The sequence below is a fragment of the Cucurbita pepo genome, chromosome LG04 (assembly GCF_002806865.2).
Source record: "Cucurbita pepo subsp. pepo cultivar mu-cu-16 chromosome LG04, ASM280686v2, whole genome shotgun sequence".
NCBI lineage: Eukaryota > Viridiplantae > Streptophyta > Magnoliopsida > Cucurbitales > Cucurbitaceae > Cucurbita > Cucurbita pepo.
The window spans coordinates 5915615-5939129 of NC_036641.1; the positions used below are offsets into that span (position 1 = coordinate 5915615).

Sequence of the window (23515 nt, forward strand, 5' to 3'; positions counted from 1 at the left end):
AAAAAAAAAAAAAAAAAAAAAAAAAAAAAAAAAAAAAAAAAAAAAAAAAAAAAAAAAAAAATCCAGCATAATCTTTATATTTTAGATTAGATAGTCATAATTAATTCAATTCGATTATCGAGTCATATGAACAACGCTCTATTAACTACACTCCCCAGCATTAATACAGATACTTGGGCCCAATAATACAGATACTTGGGCCCAATAAAATGGGCTTTTAAACAGCAAATAGTCCACATCGACTCGAGACTGAAGAGGCCCAAATCTTAAGCTATAAATAGCCCCCAATACGTACTCTCTTCCTCGTTGTACTGAAGGGGGATTCCAAAGCCCTAATTTGCTGAGTCGATTATCTCCGGCTGATTCGCCTCACTTCGCTATTGCCGCCGCCGTCTCATTCTTACATTTTATTTGATTTTCACTTCTCTCTGCTAAATGTCGATACAGCGATGATGATTATTGCTTTATTTCTGACACCTCTTGTATGAGAAAGGCGTTCTGAAATAGATCGCTCTTCTTTGAGCAGATTCAGCAACTTTCTGAGCCGTTTTTGTGTTAATAACAGTCTTTCTGCTTTTAAGTTCTGAAGTATCTGCAGATATACTATTTGCTTTCATTTCAGAACGTCAGATCTTGAATTTTTAAAGAGTTTTCATGTAATCTTCCATGCGCCGACTGTCATTGTTTCGTGAAACTTACTAAACTGTGGCGGATCCGGTATTCTCCTACTGCTTTCTTTTTTGCCGAGTATGCTGGTCGACGGCGGGGATGATTTTGTATTTTGAGATTGAAAATGTCTTCGATTAGACTTCTAAAACAAAAAATGCCTTTAACAAATATTTCAAAAAGAATATTCGTCGTAATTTTGTGTTTGAACTCTGTTTTTTTTAGATTTAATCGTGTTACGAAATCCTTTGCTCAACGTAATATTTCAACATTTGTTTGAGTGATGTTTGTGAATTTTCTAGTGTTTAACCTTGATTATAATTCATGTGAATTTGTAGAGGAAAATAATAGTTATAATGTATTGCAGATTATAATTTTTGAATTAATTCATGTTGTAAATATATCAATTGTAATTTAAGTCGGTAGTCTTTGTTTGAATGTGTACAGATTGTGAGAAAGTATATTAAAAAATGTTAATTGTTCATTAAGAAGTCGATAAATTTGAATAGGTGACAGTGGATATTTATGTGAATAATAGGTGATTGCTGAAACCATGAAAAATGTGAAAAAAAAGAACAAATAAATGATACAAAATCATTATAATTAAAATCAATAGAAAAAGAACTTAAATTAAGTGATGGAAAAAACATATTATGGAAGAACAATATAAATTGTTAATTCTCAATGGTTTCTTTCTTGTAAATTTTCAATCCATTTTTTTTAAATAGCTGTTTATAATATTTTACGAATATTTAAATTTTATAATTTTGAATTTTTATGTAAAAACGATTTTGTATTTGGAAATGCACTTTTGCTCGGGTGAGATAATGGTTGTAACAACCTAAATCCACCGCTAGTTTCCTCGTTTTCCTATCGGGCTTCCCCTCAAGGCTTTAAAACACCGCTAGGGGAAGGTTTCTACACCCTTATAAATGGTAGTGTGTTCTCCTTCCCAATTAATGTGTGACATCACAATGGTCGTGATACTTGTTCAAGTTTGAATACCGTAGTGAAATTTGGACTACAGTTGTGTAATTTGGACTACATTTTAGTCTACGGTAGTGAAATTTGGACTATGGTAGTGAAATTTGGACTATGGTAGTGAAATTTGGACTACAGTTGTGAAATTTGGACTACATTTTAGTCCACACATGATTTTAGTGACATCTCTTACTCTCTCGTATTGACACAAATATTAGAGCACCGCTATTGAAAATAAGGATAATGTGTGGAAAAGAAATGGCCAGTATTGCTCAGTTAGTAGAGCAGGAGACTGAAAATCCTCGTATTACCTGAAAATCCTCGTATTACCTGAAAATCCTCGTATTACCTGAAAATCCTAGTATTACCTGAAAATCCTCGTATTACCTGAAAATCCTCGTATTACCTGAAAATCCTCGTATTACCTGAAAATCCTCGTATTACCTGAAAATCCTCGTATTACCTGAAAATCCTCGTATTACCGGTTCAAATCTGGTATGAAAATAAGTCTAATGTGTAGGAAAGGAAATGGCCAGTATCGCTCAGTTAGTAGAGCAGGGGACTGAAAATTCTCGTATTACCGGTCCAAATCTGGTAATGTGTAGGAAAGGAAATGGCCGGTATCGCTCAGTTTGTAGAGCAGGGGACTGAAAATCCTCGTATTACCGGTTCAAATCTTGTATGAAAATAAGGATAATGTGTGGAAATGGCCGGTATTGCTCAGTTTACAACACATGAGCAGGGGACTGAAAATCCTCGTATTACCGGTTCAAATCTTGTATGAAAATAAGGATAATGTGTGGAAATGGTCAGTATCGCTCAGTTTACAACACATGCCCATTTACAACACTAGCACATAAGATTGAGACATCCGACACGGTCATAGATAACATGGTTCAAATAATTATAAAATTGAGCACTTATTTTAACATTAGTCTAATAATATAGACTTAATATATATTCTTAATAATAATAAATAAATAAAAAGTCAGATATTTAATAAGGGTTATCCGATAATAACCATATTTTTTTAATTTATAGAAAAAAATTAATTAAAAATTAACCATAAACTAATACAAATTTAAAATTTTATTGAAATTATTATTTTTAGATCTGTAATTTGAATGACTCCTCGACTCTGATCTCTATATAAACCATTCATTTCCTCCTTCACTCTGAAACTCAACACTTTCAACGCCATGTCTCTGCAATTGCGAGAAGAAGGAGAAGAAGCAGAAGAAGAAGAAGATTTTGGATTGTGTCCGAGCTTCAACTGTTACTCCACCGGAACTATCGCTGACGCCGCCCGAAGAGCTGGCGGCGAGTTCTCCGGCGGCTGCTTTCACTTCGATTTCGATCCATCGCTGTCACTGAACAGAGCAGAGGAGAATAACGACGACGATTTCGAATTCGTCTCGCTCCAGAAATCCAGCGATTGCGATGATGTACTTCGAGGCGGTTTGATAGCTCCTGTGTTTCCGGTTTTCAATTCGGAACTTCTGTTTGAGGAATGTCAGGTCGAGGAAGCGGAAATGGATGAACGAGATTTGGTAACCGTGAAGCCGATTCGAATTCCTTTGGAGAAGCTTATGATCAGAGAGAGTAATGACGATCCGCCGTCGCCTTCGTCGTCGTCGTCGTCTTCTTCATCGTCAGTGGACGAACTGGAAGCAGTTCCATCCGGAACTTACTCCGTCTGGAAACCTAAATCGATCGGAACGCCAAATCTGGCTTGCAAGAAAAGCCGATCCACCGGATCGTCGTCGACAAAGCGTTGGGGAATCCGAGACCTTCTACGACGAAGCCACAGCGACGGAAAGCGCTCCTACGTCTCATTCACGCCGTCTTCGAACTCAACGAAGAAGGAAAAAGGAATCAAGTCAGAGACGAAATCCTCGACGGACCTAAAGGAGAAGAAGGTTCAGTCCGGCGAGGCAAACATCGGCGGGCATTCAAGAAGCCGGAGATCCGGTGGAGATCAGAAGAGGATTTTCTCTGCACTCGAATCGTTCTACGTCAGGAATCGTGCGTTGAAAGAAGAAGGTAAGAGAAAATCGTATCTCCCTTACAAGCCTGATCTGGTAGGTTGTTGGAGGAACGTTAGTGGATTGGGCAGAGCCAGTCCGTTATGGAGCATTTAATTTTCGTTGCAATTTTCAAAAGCTCTGATCATGAGAGGTTCGTTCAAAATCTTTGTAGAATCATCAAACTGTTTATGTTTAGAATTTAGATTTGTAAAAAGGAAACATAAAGATGATCGATGAACAAGTTCTTCATTCATCTTTGAACAAAAACTGTTTAGATATGCATTATACAAAGAGATTGTTATTCAATATGATTATGGAATTCCATGAATTTTGATGGAAATTAGGATGAATTCTTGCTTAAATACATATATATTTTTGTTTGTAGGATTAAACATCTTACTAAAAACCTTAATTTCATCCCCATGAATTTTGATGAAAAGATTGTTATTCAATCTTCTAACTTTTTTATACACTCCCTAACTACATCAGATAAACATTTTCTTAGTTTAACAACACGTGGATAAAGAATATATGCGAAGATATATGTGACGCTCGAGTATAAATGAACGATTCAATACCATATTTGAATTAGAATGATCCTGATAATATAAAATTATGGTTAAAAAAGATTTAAAAGAACAAATAGTTACTACCAAATATCGACCAAGTGTACCTTCTTTTTCAATGATTCAATCATAAAAATTCTAAAATTAAGTGAGTTGATTTGGAGCAATCTTATGTCATCTCTTGAAAAATTTCTCAAAAATCATATTAGAACATTGTGATGTCCCACATTGGTTGGGGAGTAGAACAAAAACACCCTTTTTAAGGGTGTGGAAATCTCCTCCTAGTAGACGTGTTTTAAAGTCTTGAGGGGAAGCCCGAAAGGGAAAGCCCAAAAAAGACAATATTTGCTAACGGTGGATCTGGACCATTACAAATGGTATTAGAGCCATACACCGGACTATATGCCAGCGAGGAGGTTGTTCCTTGAAGGGTGTAGACACAAGACGGTGTGTCAGTAAGGACGTTGGACCCCAAAGGAGGTGGATTTGACGGGGTCCCACATCGATCGAAGAAAGGAACGAGTGCCAGTGAGAACGCTTGGCCCCGAAGAGGGTAGATTGTGATGTCCTACATTGGTTGGGGAGGAAAACAAAAACCCTTTATAGGGTGTGGAACGCTTGGCCCCGGGGGGGGGGGGGGGGGGGGGNTGTCCCACATTGGTTGGGGAGGAGAACAAAAACACCCTTTATAGGATGTGAAAACCTTCCCCTAGCAGACACATTTTAAAACCTTGAGGGGAAGCTCGAAAGGGAAAGCCCAAATAGGACAATATATGCTAGCGGTGGAACTGGGTCATTACAAATGGTATCAGAGCCATACACCGGACTATATGTCAGCCTGTTCCCCGAAGGGGAGGGGGGATAGACACGAGACGGTGTGCCAGTAAGAACGCTGGATCCCAAAGGGGGTGGATTTGACGGGGTCCCACATTGATAGAGAAAGGGACGAGTGCCAGCAAGAACTTCGGGGAGGGGGGGTAGATACGAGACGGTGTGCCAGTAAGAACGCTGGATCTCAAAGGGGGTGGATTTGACGGGGTCCCACATTGATAGAGAAAGGGATGAGTGCCAGCAAGAACAAAAACACCCTTTATAGGGTGTGAAAACCTTCCCCTAACAAACGGACCTAGAACGTCACAAACATACTAAAAAAAAAAAAACTCGTCCGAAAACAATCAAATGTTCGGTAGACAAACGAAAATGGGAACAAAAAGTAGCTTTTGGAACAAGTAATGGATTACATTTTTTAGCTAGAAAGCAACTCCTCCAAGCACTCACCGGTTAAAAGTTGTGATTTGGGGCACATAGCCATTGCTCTACGTCAGTGAAGGAATGAATGAATGAATGAGAGAGTGGCGTGGGAGGAAGGATTTGGATTTGGATTTGGATTTGGATTTGGATTTGGAGTGTTCCTTTTTGAAGCCAAGTGGAGTGCAAAATGGAAGAAAATGGGGAAATAATAATTATAACACACATAATTATGATCTCTCCATACCCAATTCATAGTGCCCTCATTTGATGGCAGATGGGATAAAACACAATCATCATATATCCCATTTCATCCTCCTTTTGTTCCTTCTATTTACAATTTTACCCCTTCCTCTCTCTCGACGTCTCATCGACTCTTAAGACGAGGACTATGAGAATCCCATATTGGTTAGGGAGGAGAACGAAACACCCTTTATAAGAGTGTGAAAATCTTTTTCTAGCTTACGCGTTTTAAAGCCTTGAAGGAAAGCCGGAAAGGGAAAGTCTAAAGAGGACAGTATCTGCTAGCGGTGGGTTTGGACTCTTAAGACGAGGACTAAGAGTGTAACTAATGTAAGGACGTTGTGAAGTTTGGCTTGAAATAAAGCTTTTTAGGGTAGTGTTCTTTTATGGGTTTTTCGAGACTTACCTTCTGTGAGGGAGTCTCGGATGTAACTTCGGGATCAAGGTCAATGACGTCCAATCTTGTTTTTGGATGGAGTGGAAAAGTGTTTTGAGCTGTTTATAATAGTCACTCGTAATTTAGACATTTTTGATCTTGTTCAAAAGGTTTAGAGGTGAATGCAACGAAGCTAGGTGGTTACTTATGGCCTAAAGGGTCGACTTTTGCTATGACGGGTATTTCTATTGTTGATATGGACCTCACTAATGGGTTTCGTTTTTTTCGACATTTTAGTAGAGGATATTCAGCAGGGAACGATTCTCTTTCTCTTACTCGTTTGCTAACTGAGATTGGTTTATATTTCTGAGTGTTTGAACTAAGTTGAAGGAAGATTTTGGGTGAGATTGGTCTATAACCCCCGAGTTTGTAGTTCACATGCACCTCTTGTCTCTCCGCCTTTGTGAACTTCATCGTCGTCGCTCTCTAATACTTGTTATCAATCTCATCGTTGATCATTATATGCAATTTGTCGCAAGATGCACAACCATCACTCTCTTTCTCAAGTGTTGGTTGCTATCGTCGCTGCTCACGATCATCACGATCATCTACTTGTTACTCTCTGTCGTCATTTCTCTCAGATCTAGTCAACTTGTTCCGTTTTGAGAAAATAAAATAAAAATAAAATAAAAATAAAGTAGTGAACCACCCAATAACTCAACCGAACCCAACTCAACAGATGATAGTATATTTGTTATGAAATGTCACATACACATATTCAACAAAAATGGTACAAGTAAGAACCTCAAACTTGTCACAAAGATCCAATCTCACAAATCATCAATCAGAAACTACACATAACACAAGAACAGAACAACCATGAAACCTGTTCATGAAGCATTCTTGGACCTTCATTTCACAAATGGCACTCCAGACGGTACCCGTCTTGCATACTCCTCGTACTCGTGGCCAAAAAACTGTCTCAAGAAGTACTCTTCATACGGAATTCGTTCAGCAAAGAAATGCCAGACAACAATGGCAAACGCAACGGTCGATATGGGATTACAGAGCATGATTTGAGTTCCCACCGCCCACACGAGAAAACCGTTGTATCCAGGATGACGAACAAATCTATAAACTCCATGAGTGACCAGCTTGTGATGGTCCTCATGATAGACCTTAATCAGATGCGTAAAAGACCGTCCTGCGGTTATGATCGCCAGTTTACGTACGATTTCTCCGACGACAACCATGGCTAGGCCTATATGACTAACCCACCAGTATTCCTTAAGGCTGGGACACAACAAAACTTCAAGAAAGTACTCTAAGAAGGATAAGATCATGGCCAAGAGGTAGTTTTTGCTTATCAAAAGGGACTTTAGAGTAACATTTTGTCTCCCATGAATTCCAACGGCTAAGATGTATTCAGAACCATGAAAGAAGATAATTGCAAAGATCATCTGAGACAATTGTCTGCATGCTGTGTAACTGAAAATTTCTGTCATTTTTTTTGTCCACCAAAGATATCAGCTAAGGTTTCTTCACAAACCGAAAAACGAATTCGAAAGGATTTGGCTACGACACGAAAACTTGGAGGTATACTAAGATTTTAGTTCAGACCTGAAAATGATATCTCCAATTCAGAAAAATTCTTGTGTAAAAAACCCTGAAGATCCTTTAAGCATAACATCTGCAAAGGAAGAATATGAACAATGAAACCATGTTTGTGTGACAGGACATCGGGATGAAATTTAGTGTATTCTCAGAGGATACAGTCTATGCTAGGCAAACAGCTCAAGCCCACCGACCGATAGTAGATGATATTGTCCTCTTTGGGCTTTTCCTTTCGGGCTTTTCCTTTCGGGCTTTCTCTTAAAGTTTTAAAACGTGTCTATTAGGGAGAGGTTTCCACACCCTTTCTAAGGAATGTTTTGTTCTCCTCTCCACCCGAGGTAGGATCTCACAATTTATTCCTCTTGGGGGCTCAACGTTACAAATGGTATCAAAGCCAACTCAAACCCACCGTTAGTAGATATTGTCCTCTTTGGACTTTTTCTTTTGGATTTTCTCTTAAATAGTTTTAAAACGCATCTGTTAGGGAGAGGTTTCCACACCCTTTCTAAGGAATGCTTCGTTCTCCTCTCCAACCGATATGGGATCTCACAATTCACAAGGTTCTCCTCTCCAACGTTGCAAATGGTATCAAAGCCAAACATTGGGCAGTGTGTCAGCGAGGACATTGAGCCCCCAAAGGAGGTGGATTGTGAGATCCCACATTGGTTGGAGAGGAAGACGAGGCATTTCTTATAAGGGTGTGGAAACCTCTCCCTAGTAGACACGTTTTGGCATCAATATCTACTAGAGGTGGGTTTGAGCCCGAAAGGAAAGGCCAAGCCCACTGCCGGTAGATATTGTCCTCTTTGGACTTTCCCTTTCGGGCTTCCCCTCAATGTTTTTAAAACGCGTTTGCTAGGGAGAGAGGTTTTTACACTCTTATAAAGAATGCTTCGTTCTCCTCCCCAACCGATGTGAGATCCAAAAATACCAAAAGAAATACAGAATTTGATACCTAAACAATCTAGACAAACTAAAATTAACAGCAACCCTACTAGGGATGGTAGTGCAGTATAATATGATGGTTTCAACTTTCAATACACACACACAGAATCTCAAGTTTCCATTCTATCAACTAAGAATTATACAGAATTCTACCTAGAACACTAAAAGAATGTATGTACTTATCCTTTAAATCACAAACTTCCCATTATCAAAGCTAAGAAAATGAGCTTTTCTCTCATAAATAAACTAGACTTTCAATCAAACTCATTCACAGAGATCCCAAGTCACTTTTCAGTCAAGCAAATTAACAAACACCTTAAAGGCAAGTCTAAAAACAATCCAAGAAACCCAGATACAAAAACATGGAAAACAAATCAAAGAACCAATCAGTAAGTAAAACGCGTAAAAGCTAAAACCTAATCAAATTCTTCCAAAAATCCGTAAAGAAATCCCTTACGAGCTCACGGTGACTGCAGAGATCCAAGCGGCGGGTGCGGACGCCGTGAGAGGGAGATGCGACGGCCGACGTCCAAGTTGAAAGAGTGAAAAAGGGCTGAGAGACGAGGCTGAAAGAAATGAAAACTAAGAAATCAAGCGTCGGTTCGAGCTAATGAAAACCAAGGATCGAACCGGTTCATCATAAACCCTTCCTCTTGCGTCTTCGGTTCTTTTCCGGTCCATTATATATTTTTTAATTTAATAGAATACTTTCTATTAACTAAATTTAATAAATTAATTAAATTATTCAACCTTTTTTAAAAATCATCAATCTCAATAAATAAATAAATAAATAATCATAAATCTGTAAAAAAAAAAAAAAAATCATAAAGGATATTTAATTTTTTTAAAATCTAAATAATTATTTTTCAAAAATAAAAATATCTCATAAATTATGAATTTTTTTAAATCATAATTCTTTTAGATGTGATATTTTCCCTTAGTTATATCTTTAATTAATTAAATATATTTTAAAACTAATAATTAAAGTTTTTTTTATATATATAAACCAATAAAATTTAGAGTTTTAATTAATTTAATCTTGAAAATTTAATTTTTTTTCTAGGTATAATTTTTATTATTATTTAGCTAAATATTAAAAAAAACAAAGAAATTTTTAAAAAATAAATTATTATTAAGAAAATTATAAATTGATTTTTTTTCCCCTAAATAAATATCCTCGTGTCGTGGGACCCACCTAAGTCCTCCACGTGAGCCGTAGGGCTGTCAGTGTCAGAGAGCTCTTTTTCTTCCCTCGTTTAATAATAATAAATTAAAAAAAAATCTAAATTAATTTTACAAAACGTCGACTTCGCGAAGCCAGGTTCGAATCTCTATGTATAGTAATTGTAAATATATATATATTTTTTTGATATTTTAGGCGCAAGAACGAGAGGATTCTGAGTTCGAAAATGGCGGTTCTGCCTCTGCAGCTTCCTTGTGTGAGGACTATTGACAGTTCGTCTTCGCCATTGTTGAGAGGAGGTAAATCGTCGTTGTTTTGGGGAAGACATTTGCGCTTGGGAATTGGAGGTATTAGGGATGGTCCGGGAGTGAAAGCTCGATTCAATGGTCGAGGTTTTGAGGTTTTCGCCATGTCGGATGGCTCTTCTTCTTCGTATAAGATGAATCTCAATGAGTATATGGTTACTCTCCAGAAACCGCTCGGCATTCGGTTCGCGATTTCCGTCGATGGAAGAATCTTCGTTCACTCGCTTAAGAAAGGAGTATTTTAATTTCTCTCCATTTTAAATTTTAGTTCTGGTGTGTGTCGTCTGTGGTGCACTTGTTTGGAGTATCATATGTAGATTGAGTTGTGTACGGTTTCTCTTATGATGTTCCTGTGAAGCCATGGATTTAAATGTGTTCTTCAATGGAATTGAAATGTTGGGAGAAAATTATACGAATTTTGTTCTCGTCTGTTGGCAGAGATGATTAATAGGATAGATTGACAGTTAATACAACGGAGAATTTAGTTTCAAAATCAGAATTGTACCAGATTTAGATCTCTAAAAGTTACCTCAAAGTCTGTTGTACTAGGACTGATATGCTGTCTAATTGTATTTTCTGGTTTAATTTATGTAACTAAACTCTTTGAATGCTTTGATGTTTGTATAATCTATATCCGAGTGATGCCTCAATGATTCAACCAGATATTTGACTGCAAGAAACTTGATCTTTATAGGGTAATGCTGAGAAGTCGAGAATAATCATGGTGGGGGACACTTTAAAGAAAGCGAGCGATTCTTCTGGCGTCAAGCTCGTTGAGATCAAAGACTTTGGAGATACACAGTATGCACTATTCACTTGACGTAGAGTCTACAAGAATTGGGTGTATATTTCCTTTCTAAGTTATTGAATATTTGATTTAGAATTATGGAAATGCAAAACTTGTGTGTGTTAGTCTTAGAAGTAGATCGACTTTTCTATGATTTTCTTTTCGAGGTTTTTCCCATTCATCATTTTTATGTTTGTTTTATTTTCAGTATTTGGTTTCTTCAGGATGATGCTGAAGGAGAAAGCAGGGTCTTTTAGCCTGGTTCTTGAAAGACCTTTCACTCCTTTTCCGATTCAACATCTTCTGCTTTCAAATGATTTAGATATTTTATTTAATCGAGGTCGAGTACCTATTGCTACATGGAAGAAAGAAGTTTTGGCATCAAATTTACAAACACCTGATGCAAACATTGGGAATTCTGGCTTTGCAACTTTCTCCTCTAAGTTCTCAACAGCATTAGGTTGGAAACTTCTAAATAATCAAAATGGAGATGTTAAATCACCCATGCAGAGAAACACTCTCACGCCTCAGATCAGCCAGGTTGTTTGTATATTTACCGAAGAGGATCCTGGAGAAGGAGAATGGGCTCATGGGAGCTTTCCCATAGACGAATATGTCAAGGCATTAGAACGGTCTAAAGGGGAGCTATATTATGATCACTCTCGTGGTATGAGCTATAGTAAGGTGGGTTTTCATTACTTATATAGTACTGTTACAGCTTGCTTAGAAATTCAGCGCATTTGAGTCAAGAATTCATTAATACACTGAGAGCTCAAACTTTTTTTTGTCTGTTCATAACTCATACCATAGCATGGAGCTAACTTTCTTGACTAAATGTGCTGTGGTGATAGATCACAGAGCAAATTTATGTGGGGTCATGTTTACAGACTGAAGCAGATGTTGAGGCTTTGTCAAATAACGTGGTTAGTGCCTTTTCAATGTTTTTTTTTTCTTCTTAAATTTATGTACTACGATCGTGCATGCTTAGAGGTTCATGTTGCTGATAGTAGTCATTAGGCACCTTTTTATTGTAGTTCAGTACTTTTTAGCTGTATTGCAGGATGGTCTTCAGCATTATTCTCAAGAAATTGGGGAAAAGTTGTGATTTAAATCAAGCTATGCACTAACTAGTAAAGATATGCTATCATAATCTACCTAAGTTTACAGACAAGATGATAAATGATCAACTTATAGTACCAAAGTGGACGTTTCTCTAGATTTTATGAGGGATAGCAATATTTGCAGCTATTCAATGTAATCGGCGTTCTGAAGGAACAGTCTGAATATGTGATACACTATGAGTCATCTTGAGTCACCAATGTACCCTGAGTAACAATCAATGCAGAGTCACAATTGGTTCGATTTGAATCAAACTGAGACTTATTTTTTGGGTTTTCTTTGTTCTGTGTCTTGTCTATATTGGATCCTGTACAATTAGGCCAAGTTTTTGAACCATGCCCTTATTGTATCTTGGATTCTTGCAGATTTTTGTTCTGTCTACTTGGTATTGAAATTGTTGAAGCTGACATTTGTTATCTTTCTTCTGTTTTAAATTTTCTGTTCCTGATGTTCGTCTGCACAGTTCTTAGTCCATCTTGGTTACACTTTTTTTGAACATTTGCTACAGGGAATCACCGCAGTTCTGAATTTTCAAAGTGCAACTGAGGCAGAAAACTGGGGGATTAGCTCCAAGTTAATCAATGAGTCGTGCCAAAAATATGATATTCTCATGATCAACTATCCTATTAGGTGAGTAAAGACTTTGTACCATATCCTGTAAATTTGATCACTCAAGAATGTTGATGATTGAAAAATTGATGCATTATGAGCGCAATTGTGAAGTTCCTGAATTTGAATTTTCTTGGTCTTGCTAAATGAATTCCTTTTATTCAGAGATGAAATTATAGCCTTTTAATTTTTAATTCGCTTTAATTAATGTTAACCATCTTGTTCATTTACCCATCCCTAGATGTGATTATGCTACTTTGTGAGTCCCATGACGAGAAATTAAAAAAAAAATGGATTATGAATTTCTCATGCTAAGGGCCATTATGTTGATCTCATAATCTTGTAATAGCATGACCGATTTATATAATTTCTTTTTCTTCAGGGAAGGAGATTCTTATGATATGAGGAAAAAACTACCATTTTGTGTGGGCCTACTTCTACGACTGTTAAAAAAGAACCATCGAGTTTTTGTAACTTGTACCACCGGTTTTGATCGAGCTCCAGCAAGTGTGATTGCATATCTACACTGGATGACTGATACTTCTCTTCATGCAGCTTATAATTTTATCACCAGTTTGCATTCCTGCAAACCTGACAGGTTTTCCTCCATACCACCTGCATAGTCATGTAGGAGTCGAGCACATCATAATTCAGTTGAATAGAATGACATTTCATATACATTGGAAGAACTAATGTGATTGCCCTTCGCTGATTTAGAAGTTGCATAATTTATACATCCATCTAGAAGTCGAGAAAATTAAATACTATTCTTGTAAACGGCTGCTCATTGTTTGCATATCAGATAAATGTAGTGAATATCCATATAATACTAGTAAGAATAACTTCAGTAATACAAATTATTTTAGGTAGAATTCATTTAGGTTTAAAGTAGATAATATCATATCCTCGATACATGTTATCGAGGGACATGTTGCCATGTGTTGAGGACTTTACTTTTTTCAAGTTCTCACTTATTAACTCTTCCCCACTCCTTCCAATGTTATTGCTGGTCTGAAGCAGAGTTAAATATACATGATGCATATCCATCGCAATACATATTTCCTCTGCTATGATTTAAATTACATTCTTCAAATCTTTTTGCAGGCCAGCAATTGCTTGGGCTACCTGGGATCTCATAGCAATGGTGGAACATGGAAGGCACGATGGACCTCCCACTCACGCCGTTACTTTTGTATGGAATGGTCAAGAGGTAATTGTGGAATTAGTCTCCATATCTTTACCAATCTTCTTGTTATTCTATTTATGAAGAAAATTATCTCCACTTTTTGTTTGCTACAGGGGGAGGATGTAAATTTGGTGGGAGATTTTACTGGTAACTGGAAAGAACCGGTCAAGGCTAGTCACAAGGGTGGGCCAAGATATGAAGTAGAAATGAAACTTCCTCAAGGGAAGTAAGTATAAAAACATTGTCTATAGTATTTAAAATACATGCTTCTACGTCAATTTACCAGATGCATCTTTGTTGATAATCTTATTATAAAAATTGTTTTCATTGCAATTTTACCATCACTGAGTGATGTACTAAATTCCACTTGAAATACCTGCTCCAATCTTTCTTCTTCAAACGCATTGACCCCTTGCCCTTGACCGATAGAAGAACTACTGAGATTCTCTTAAATAGCAGTCGTATCTATGATCAATCAATAGGTTTGCAGATCTATTATTTTATACGATAAATCACCATCTCGTAGTACCACCATGACACCGATTCTTGTCAATGTTGTTTGGATTGTTTTTTTCTCCCTCGTGATTTAATTTTATTTTCTTCCCGTAATATTCATTCTTGTCATTTTCCTAGGATTTAGCCATCCTCCTAAAAGGATTGCCAACTTGAACCTAATTCAATTTTAGGATATTAGTAACTTTTCTTGTGGGTTGAAAGTTGGAATATGCCACTCAACTTGAGAGTTTGAAGAATTATTTCTCTGACCACTTCTTACATGCTAACATTATGGCAAAAGTGGGCCCTGCCTAACCTGTTATAGGCCTTACAAAATGCAGCCTGACTAGCTCATGCTTAACATCATCTATTTACATCACTTAGACTCGGTGATTCACGACGAGCCTTTTCCTAGCTTAAGTAAGCCTGATTAGCTGCCTCTCTTTATCATCAGGTTATCTGTATTTTGTTTTCTGGAAGGAACAAAATTTACACAATCATTTTGAAATATAAAATTTCTAATCATAATTTGCATTTGCTTTGTTATTTGTTGCTGACTGAACATTCTGCTCTCCATGATATTGTAACTTCGAAGTTGGAACTGTCATCGTTCCTCGGCTCTCTGCAGCTCCAGCTGCTCGCTGTAATAGCTTGCTGGGGTGTGAGCGGCTGAGGCAAAGTGGGCGTGGCTCAACCACACATTTTGCTCAATCGTATAGCTGCAATAGCCTGAAAACTAACTGTTAATGAAGGATTGAAAGGAAAAGTAGTATTAATCATATTGATTTTTTATGGGCTTTAGGTATTACTACAAGTACATCACAAATGGTCAGTGGAGGCATTCAACAGCTTCGCCTGCTGAAAGGGATGATAGGGGGAATGTCAACAATGTTATAGTCATTGGCGACACTGCCAGTGTCAGGCCTTCAGTTCAACCGCAGAAAAAAGTAAGCTTCTTCTCAAGTTCTAAAATGTTTTGACTATGTTAACTGTTGCTTTTTACCTAAGTTCTTAATGTTTGAGCGTCTTTATAATTTAGTCCTTGCATGTTTTAACATTTTTCAGTTTAGCTCTCATTAAAGGTGAATGTTAAAATTGCATGGTAATAAACTTACATGATATAAAGTCGAGTGAATTGGTAGTAATTCAGGTAAGGAAAAAGGACATCTAATAAGTTCCTAATGTTTGAGCGTCTTGCATATATTTTTTCTTTAAATATTGTCGATTCACGAAGTGTAAGACGATGTTAGCTTATCATCACCCAAATTTAACATTCACCAACGCACACAGGCACTAGCAATTCAGGGAAGGAAAAAGGACATCGAAGAGAGAAAACGAATCTTATTCAAGTTCCTAATGTTTGAGCATCTTGCATATCTTTTTTCTTTAAATATTGTCGATTCACCAAGTGTAAGATGATGTTAGCTTATCATCACCCAAATTTAACATTCACCAACGCACACGGGCACTAGCAATTCAGGAAAGGAAAAAGGACATCGAAGAGAGAAAACGAATCTTATTCAAGTTCCTAATGTTTGAGCATCTTGCATATCTTTTTTCTTTAAATATTGTCGATTCACCAAGTGTAAGATGATGTTAGCTTATCATCACCCAAATTTAACATTCACCAACGCACACGGGCACTAGCAATTCAGGAAAGGAAAAAGGACATCGAAGAGAGAAAACGAATCTTATTAAGTTCCTAATGTTTGAGCATCTTGCATATCTTCTCTTTAACTATTTGTCGATTTACGAAGTATAAGATGATGTTAGCTTATCATCACTCAAATTTAACATTCTTGAATGTACACGAGCACAAATGAAATGTTATAAACCATAGAGACTAAATTAAAACGAATATTACATCTGTTGATTTCTTTTATTCACCCTCTTAAAACTTGGTCTGGATCTGATGATATGATTGATTTTCGTTTTTGAAGGATGCAAATATTGTGAAGGTAATTGAAAGACCACTTACAGAAAATGAGAGGTTTATGTTGGCGAAAGCGGCTCGTTGTGTTGCATTTTCGGTATGTCCAATTAGACTAACTCCAAAGTAATTTGGACTTTGGACATAATTTGCAAAGCTAATAACTTAATCCTATATATATATATAGCAAAATTTACAATATTTTGTATCTTAGTTTTAATCCTAAATTACAGACAAATAAATATAAATAAATATAACTTGTGATATAGACACTCCCTAGAGATTGGTTGCTAAATTTAAGTGTTTTGAACGTTTATCAAATAGATAAATGATTGATTCAATGATAAATTAGCATTATACCAAATCGGATAAACAGGTTATGTAGGTTATGTAGAGTATGAAGACTTGAGCTTATAATCTCGAGAGAAGTATCACGTGTCAATTTGATATATTGAGTTAGACTACCTTTTTTTAATTAATTTTTTGGGTTTGCCAAATTTACAATTAGGGTAAATTTTTTGGCATCGGAAGGAGTCATTTTCATTGTTACTGTACCCGCTGTTAAAATTAAGTCTGCCTATCTAGGACTAGATCTTGGTACCGGTCCATAACGATCAAAGTCGAATCGTGAACCTATTAATGAAGCGAATTCAATGAAGCAACAACTGGTACCATAGAGAAGCGGCCATAAACTGGAGAGTCTTGACCAATTTGAAAGATCATTTGGTGTAGTTGAAATAACTGAAGTTTGGATTGTTTGATCAAGTAAGGGAAACTCAATGGAATTCATAACTGTCTCAATGTTTTTTTTAATTGTCTAAATATTCAAAAATTAAGACTATTCCAATGTTTTTTTTAATTGTCTAAATATTCAAAAATTAAGACTATTCCAATGCTCCTTTTCGCCCACCGACAATTAGGATGAGTCCAATTTTCTCTAATATTATATAATCAAATGAACATGTGAAATTATTTGAGTTTAACGTATTGCTTAACCAATTGAATCTTTCACTGGGTGTTCGATGAGACTAAAGTCGAACCTAATCATTGAGCTTGAGGAGAGTGATCGGTAGAAATTTCTCATTATTTTTTTATTAATAAAAACTAAATGTTTAAAACCCTATAAATTAAAATCAAGGTTATTATTCACAAAATATTAAAACCATGGACAAAATTTGATGTAATAATGTCAATAAGAGCATATAAGAAAAAGAGAAAAAAAACAAAAATCCCCTCATTTTGGCCCCACGCTCGGTCCGACACGTCGAAAAAAGGTCGAAACTATGTCAAGAAAATGTCGACATTTATAGTAATTCCTTTCTTCGCCATTTTCTGTCCCAATCTTCTACATATTAGCTTCAATTTTCTCTCCTCCCCTCGCCCCTCTCTCTCTCTACTTACAGACACTAACGAATAACCGCCTCCGCCATGGACGACGGTGGCTTCACCTTCATTCCGCCGCTTTCTTGCCGGACAAGGCCCCCTTCGCCGCTATGCCCCCCCGCCGGCACCGGAATTGCCCAATCTCAGAGTGGAGAAAGAGTTTTTCCGATCGGGTTGCCGCAGAGCCCAATCTCTATGGCGCGTTAGGGCTCTGTTTGTTTGGGCCCAAATATGATTAAATGGGCTTCTCCCATGGCCCAATTCAAACCCAACAATGTCTCGGCCCATTAGCCAGGTAAGCATTTTTTTTAATGTTTTTATATTTATTATTTTTTTTTTAAATCAAAATTTATAATGCATTATTATTCTNCCGGAGAGTCTTGACCAATTTGAAAGATCATTTGGTGTAGTTGAAATAACTGAAGTTTGGATTGTTTGATCAAGTAAGGGAAACTCAATGGAATTCATAACTGTCTCAATGTTTTTTTTAATTGTCTAAATATTCAAAAATTAAGACTATTCCAATGTTTTTTTTAATTGTCTAAATATTCAAAAATTAAGACTATTCCAATGCTCCTTTTCGCCCACCGACAATTAGGATGAGTCCAATTTTCTCTAATATTATATAATCAAATGAACATGTGAAATTATTTGAGTTTAACGTATTGCTTAACCAATTGAATCTTTCACTGGGTGTTCGATGAGACTAAAGTCGAACCTAATCATTGAGCTTGAGGAGAGTGATCGGTAGAAATTTCTCATTATTTTTTTATTAATAAAAACTAAATGTTTAAAACCCTATAAATTAAAATCAAGGTTATTATTCACAAAATATTAAAACCATGGACAAAATTTGATGTAATAATGTCAATAAGAGCATATAAGAAAAAGAGAAAAAAAACAAAAATCCCCTCATTTTGGCCCCACGCTCGGTCCGACACGTCGAAAAAAGGTCGAAACTATGTCAAGAAAATGTCGACATTTATAGTAATTCCTTTCTTCGCCATTTTCTGTCCCAATCTTCTACATATTAGCTTCAATTTTCTCTCCTCCCCTCGCCCCTCTCTCTCTCTACTTACAGACACTAACGAATAACCGCCTCCGCCATGGACGACGGTGGCTTCACCTTCATTCCGCCGCTTTCTTGCCGGACAAGGCCCCCTTCGCCGCTATGCCCCCCCGCCGGCACCGGAATTGCCCAATCTCAGAGTGGAGAAAGAGTTTTTCCGATCGGGTTGCCGCAGAGCCCAATCTCTATGGCGCGTTAGGGCTCTGTTTGTTTGGGCCCAAATATGATTAAATGGGCTTCTCCCATGGCCCAATTCAAACCCAACAATGTCTCGGCCCATTAGCCAGGTAAGCATTTTTTTTAATGTTTTTATATTTATTATTTTTTTTTTAAATCAAAATTTATAATGCATTATTATTCTAACAAATAATTAATTTTTTATCTTAGAAGAAAATAATTAATAACATATTTATTTACTCAACTATATCAGACACAGAAAAATTTGTATAGTATCGTGAGGACACAATTTCTCATAATTTGACGTTTCATTGATTTATATATTATTTTATTTTACATTACGAGAAACAACAAAAGAGAGTAGCATTTATCGTAGAACCAAATTTCTATCGAGAAAGCTCGGGAGCGGTTGGATTTTGGACCTACCGCGAAGGTGAAAGAAGATAAGAGGGATGTTAAGAATGGGCCACGTGTCATTATGGATGACCATTGGATTCCCTTTTGAGGATAAAGTTGAGAGGTCAAAGGTTGTGAGTGAGTGAGTGATGTTATTTTGAAGCTTTCAATCTCTCATTTCTTAGCCATTTGTCTCTCTTTATCACTCACACAATGCCTCATATCATTTTTGTAGTACATATCTTCCATTTCATCAACATTGTCATTATTCCTAGAGACACAAGAAAATAGAAAGATAATGTCTGTTTTGATTTTTTTTTCAGTTCAACAGTGAGTCAAGATGAAAAATTCAAACGTCTGATCTTTAGTCGAAGATATATGATTTAACCATTTGGGTTATGTTTAGATTTGACGATAACTGAGATATTGTTATTTTATCTGCATTTTGAACTTCACGTTCGTTAAAAAGATTACTTTTTTTTGTTGGACAGTGGGAATAAAGCTATACTTTTTAGTACTAATGTAGCTAAATGAGAAAATCTTTCTCTTAGGGCTCGCTCGGGATCTAAGCTGATTAAAGTGAGTTCTTTTTCTTCTTTGGGTTGTCAGGAAAGTCATAAAGGGACGTTAAACGTAATTTGTTAAGGGTATTACGACAAGAAAGAAAACCCGAATCTTAACGGTTTATTAAGATATTGAAAAAACAGACTTCTAGCATTAAATATCAAATCCGCTAAGTTAAGTTAACATTGACCTAAAAAATTAACTTTTCATCACAAAAAAAAAAAAAAAAAAAAAAAAAAAAAAAAAAAAAAAAAAAAAAAAAAAANAGTTAGGAAAATGATAGAATATAACGTAAATATTGACTTAATTTATATTATTATTATTATATTATACATTGACTTGGTTTATAATATTAATAATAAATATATTGACTTTTTATCATTCCAAAGAATTGGGATTAAATAGTCTATTTAGAAGGCTGATTTAAACAACCGTTATTAACTGTCATCTTTACTCTAAATAATATGTGTTATTTTTTATCTTTTAATTTATGATTTTTTTTTTGTTATTTTATATTATTTTAATAACACGCTCTTAAATCATAAGCTCTCTTGTACATCCAACATTATGGGAGCACCGATCACGTCCATGGAAAAGAGAGAATAAAAGAAGATAGCACGAGAAAGAGAGAGATGTAGATACTCATCGAGCAGCTGTTTGGAGTAGGCTCGTGTATTTTTAATAACAACCCAGTATTAGTTTCGAGTATAGAATCCCGAGAGTCACGTTAGGTTAGAACGTTCTTGGATAATTTCTCGTATTCTAGCGGATTGAATGGTTTATGGAAAGAAAGAGAGAAATGAGAAAATGTGGAACGCCCAATCCTAATCCGAGAAAGATCAAGAAGGTGTGGTTGAGTAAGGGTTCGCTTTCGTTATCTCGATCGTATTGAAAATGGGAGGTTTGGTGTGTTGTTTTTATTATAAAGGGAGAGAAGAGAGTGGCGTAGTGCACAATGTCGACGGCATCGCTTAACACTGCCTGCCTTCGCTATCACTCTCTTCCTCTAAACAAGTCTTCTTCTTTTCGCCCTTTTGCAAGGCTCAACCCTTCTTCTTCTTCTTCTTCTTCTATCCCTAATCTTATCCAAAACAGGCCTGTTTTTGCTGCCCCTACCCCTCTTATCACCCCGACTTGGGTACGTAACTCTCTCTCTCTCTCGTTTTTGTGCATTTTCATTCTTGACCCGACTCACAGTTTTACACCATTGAATGTACACGACAGTAGCTCGAAAACGTATTTCACGTTCATTTCTAGAGCAAGTTATTATTGGTTTTTGAATCCACGTCTTAACTGTTGAGGATTGTTGGGAGAGAAGTCCCACGTCGAGCTAATTAAGGGGTTGATCATGAGTTTATAATTAAGAAATATATCTCTATTGGTATGAGGCCTTTTGAGTAAACCAAAAGTAAAGCCACAGCCACCCGAGCTTAGGCTCAAAGTGGACAATATCATACCATTGTGAAAGTTCGTGTTTTCTAACATTAACGATTATTAAGAAAACGTTGGTCTCATTGAATTGCTCTTATTATCCACTTACGTAAGCTCTTTCTGCATTTGCATGCATGCGCTGTGCACGATAACTATTGGGTAGATCGAAAAAAGAAGAGCTCTAGGCGTCTTCGATTTAAAAATTATTTTTCGTTGTGTGGTTTTTCCTTTTTATTTTAACTAATTTAGTAGTAGAATTAGGTTAATTTGGCATTAGTTAGTTAATTTAGTTGGGATTCTTCCATAAATGTGGGTATTACTTGCAACCTTTATTTTACTCTTTTCTTAATTTATACCAAAACTGTCCTTTATTCTTTATTTTATTAATTTTTAATTAATAATTTACAATAAGGGAGAGGACAAGAGAGGTACATTTGTCCGAATAAAGACCATAGAATATTCTTCGACTTTGCTGTCAATGTCCCTTATCGTTTCATGTCGGTGCTAAAAAAATTTAAATTAGGGATGTTTTATTGGTTAGGTCGGACCGAGTTGAAATATTTTTTAAGGTTTTTAAAATTAACAACAATTTTTTATTTTTTACGGGTTAACAAATCCAATCAAATTCAAATATGTTCATAATCCAACCAAATCTTACAAGTTGGGTTAGGTTGAACGAGTCTTTTAACACTCCTGCTCGAGATAGTAATTTACATCTATCTCCTAAACTATATTCTGACCGATAATGTTCGTATAATATATAGATGACTATAGATATAACATTAGTATGGAATAAGTTTTCGTTGCACCCATATCGAGTATGAATGTGAGCGATGAATGGTTTCTTCACCCTCATTCGTACTCGACATAGGTTCGAAAGAAATATGGATAAATAATTAACTAATTTCTTCAAATAAAAATTAGCCTTTATTTTAAGAATTATATTTATTTGAAAATAATAGTGGGTGGAAGTGAGAAATTGTGAGGTGGGTGTCATTTCACCAGCTTTCTCCTCCATGTTCCTTTTTAGCCTAGAATCACAGACGTTACCTTTTTTTAACGTGGCGATCTCTTATTAGGACACGTGGCAACGTATTAATGTCTGTTTTGTTTCTTACCGTAACCGACATGTAACGTCAACGCATGGACTGCCTAGTGCCTAACTTCACCCATCTGTCCCCTTCCTATTTTGCCCATTAATTACATAACATAATATTTACGTTAAATAAAGTATCCATTTATTTCCTTTTTATATATACATATACATATACATATACATATACATACATACATACACATATATATATAGAGGAAAAAATAAATAAAAATAAAGTGCATTTCTCAGCGAGTTCTATCACTAGAGGAAACGACTTTGCCTCTCTAAAATCAAAAGAGGCCTACACGAGAGACGACTGATCCTGTTAATCATATAATTGGGAGGGAACGTGTCATACTAGAGGTGAACGATCGTCAAAGTTGTCCATATGTGATTATTTGTATCTCGAAAACCCTATTTTTCTTTCGAGATGTCTTGATGACCTATCGTTTCACGGGTTTGAAACTTCATCGTTAAGTCTTGTTTGTGATTATTTGTATCTCAAAAACCGTATTTTCTTTCGAGATATCTTGATTACCTATCATTTCACGCGTTTGAAACTTCACTGTTAAGTCTTGTTTGGGGTAACATTTTTGTTCTGAATCAAATCTCGCTAGTTTAGGAAAGGAATCCTTTAGCCTGTCGTACTTTTGACTTTACGGGAATCCGTTTGACTTTTGAATCTACATACCCAAATAGGTTTGGATGAAACTTTATTCTTATAATTACCCTTTTTTGGCAAATTCTTTGTTGGTAGAGAGAAGACATGGGGAATGGTTCATATGAGGAAGCCATTGAGGCCTTGGAGAAGCTCCTCAGGTACACACCTTCAAAGGAATATACATAATATTTTTTAAAAAATGTATGTATATAATTTGATAAAAGAAAATATTTGTGGTGGGTGTAGAGAGAAGGGAGATTTGAAAGCAGAAGCAACATCAAAGGTGGAGCAGATAACAGCTGAATTGAAGAGTGGCGGANAGTAAAGCCACAGCCACCCGAGCTTAGGCTCAAAGTGGACAATATCATACCATTGTGAAAGTTCGTGTTTTCTAACATTAACGATTATTAAGAAAACGTTGGTCTCATTGAATTGCTCTTATTATCCACTTACGTAAG

General features: G+C 36.2%; 4 protein-coding genes, 1 long non-coding RNA gene and 1 other non-coding gene across 10 annotated transcripts; 5 read left to right on the top strand and 1 right to left on the bottom strand.

Moving 5' to 3' along the window:
• Positions 1 to 445: 445 nt before the first annotated feature.
• LOC111794182 lies at positions 446 to 546 on the top strand. Its single transcript, XR_002815072.1, has one exon. It is a non-coding gene; the product is annotated as a small nucleolar RNA snoR1 (small nucleolar RNA).
• Positions 547 to 2783: 2237 nt separating this feature from the next.
• LOC111793758 lies at positions 2784 to 4002 on the top strand. Its single transcript, XM_023675790.1, has one exon. The coding sequence runs from the start codon at positions 2847 to 2849 to the stop codon at positions 3786 to 3788; it is 942 nt and encodes a 313-aa protein (XP_023531558.1). The 5' UTR covers positions 2784 to 2846; the 3' UTR covers positions 3789 to 4002.
• Positions 4003 to 6820: 2818 nt separating this feature from the next.
• LOC111794078 (protein-S-isoprenylcysteine O-methyltransferase A-like) lies at positions 6821 to 9243 on the bottom strand. Of its 2 annotated transcripts, XM_023676207.1 has the most exons (3): positions 9124 to 9243; positions 7728 to 7797; positions 6821 to 7605 (listed from the first exon to the last, which is right to left on the bottom strand). In XM_023676207.1, exons 2-3 carry the CDS (start codon positions 7795 to 7797, stop codon positions 7019 to 7021), a joined length of 657 nt encoding a protein of 218 aa, XP_023531975.1. In that variant the 5' UTR covers positions 9124 to 9243; the 3' UTR covers positions 6821 to 7018. The 2 variants fall into 2 exon arrangements, with proteins under 2 accessions (XP_023531975.1, XP_023531976.1); XM_023676208.1 differs by lacking the exon at positions 7728 to 7797 and having other exon boundaries at positions 6821 to 7727; positions 9124 to 9242.
• A 790-nt stretch (positions 9244 to 10033) lies between these two features.
• Positions 10034 to 16479, top strand: LOC111792235 (phosphoglucan phosphatase LSF1, chloroplastic). 4 transcript variants are annotated; one of them, XM_023673584.1, is made up of 10 exons: positions 10034 to 10390; positions 10849 to 10955; positions 11166 to 11625; positions 11793 to 11864; positions 12569 to 12690; positions 13052 to 13267; positions 13774 to 13879; positions 13969 to 14081; positions 15153 to 15297; positions 16291 to 16479. In XM_023673584.1, exons 1-10 carry the CDS (start codon positions 10076 to 10078, stop codon positions 16408 to 16410), a joined length of 1776 nt encoding a protein of 591 aa, XP_023529352.1. In that variant the 5' UTR covers positions 10034 to 10075; the 3' UTR covers positions 16411 to 16479. The 4 variants fall into 4 exon arrangements, with proteins under 4 accessions (XP_023529352.1, XP_023529354.1, XP_023529353.1 ...); XM_023673586.1 differs by lacking the exon at positions 10034 to 10390 and having other exon boundaries at positions 10865 to 10955; positions 11150 to 11625; XM_023673585.1 differs by lacking the exon at positions 10034 to 10390 and having other exon boundaries at positions 10904 to 10997; positions 11150 to 11625.
• A 2186-nt stretch (positions 16480 to 18665) lies between these two features.
• LOC111793281 lies at positions 18666 to 19633 on the top strand. Its single transcript, XR_002814909.1, has 2 exons — positions 18666 to 19019; positions 19267 to 19633. It is a non-coding gene; the product is annotated as an uncharacterized LOC111793281 (long non-coding RNA).
• Positions 19634 to 20789: 1156 nt separating this feature from the next.
• On the top strand, positions 20790 to 23382 carry LOC111792847 (carbonic anhydrase, chloroplastic-like). Its single transcript, XM_023674447.1, has 3 exons — positions 20790 to 21007; positions 23154 to 23215; positions 23304 to 23382. Exons 1-3 carry the CDS (start codon positions 20825 to 20827, stop codon positions 23380 to 23382), a joined length of 324 nt encoding a protein of 107 aa, XP_023530215.1. The 5' UTR covers positions 20790 to 20824.
• The last annotated feature ends 133 nt before the right edge of the window (positions 23383 to 23515 follow it).

Excerpts from the sequence above, each read along its gene's own strand:
- LOC111793758 (XM_023675790.1), top strand. The coding sequence starts at position 2,847 with ATGTCTCTGCAATTGCGAGAAGAAGGAGAAGAAGCAGAAGAAGAAGAA.
- LOC111794078 (XM_023676207.1), bottom strand. The coding sequence starts at position 7,797 with ATGTTATGCTTAAAGGATCTTCAGGGTTTTTTACACAAGAATTTTTCT. Across the intron at positions 7,606-7,727 it reads ATTGGAGATATCATTTTCAG|AAATTTTCAGTTACACAGCA; the intron begins GTCTGAACTAAA and ends AAAAAATGACAG.
- LOC111792235 (XM_023673584.1), top strand. The coding sequence starts at position 10,076 with ATGGCGGTTCTGCCTCTGCAGCTTCCTTGTGTGAGGACTATTGACAGT. Across the intron at positions 10,391-10,848 it reads TTCACTCGCTTAAGAAAGGA|GGTAATGCTGAGAAGTCGAG; the intron begins GTATTTTAATTT and ends TGATCTTTATAG. Across the intron at positions 11,626-11,792 it reads GTGGTATGAGCTATAGTAAG|ATCACAGAGCAAATTTATGT; the intron begins GTGGGTTTTCAT and ends CTGTGGTGATAG.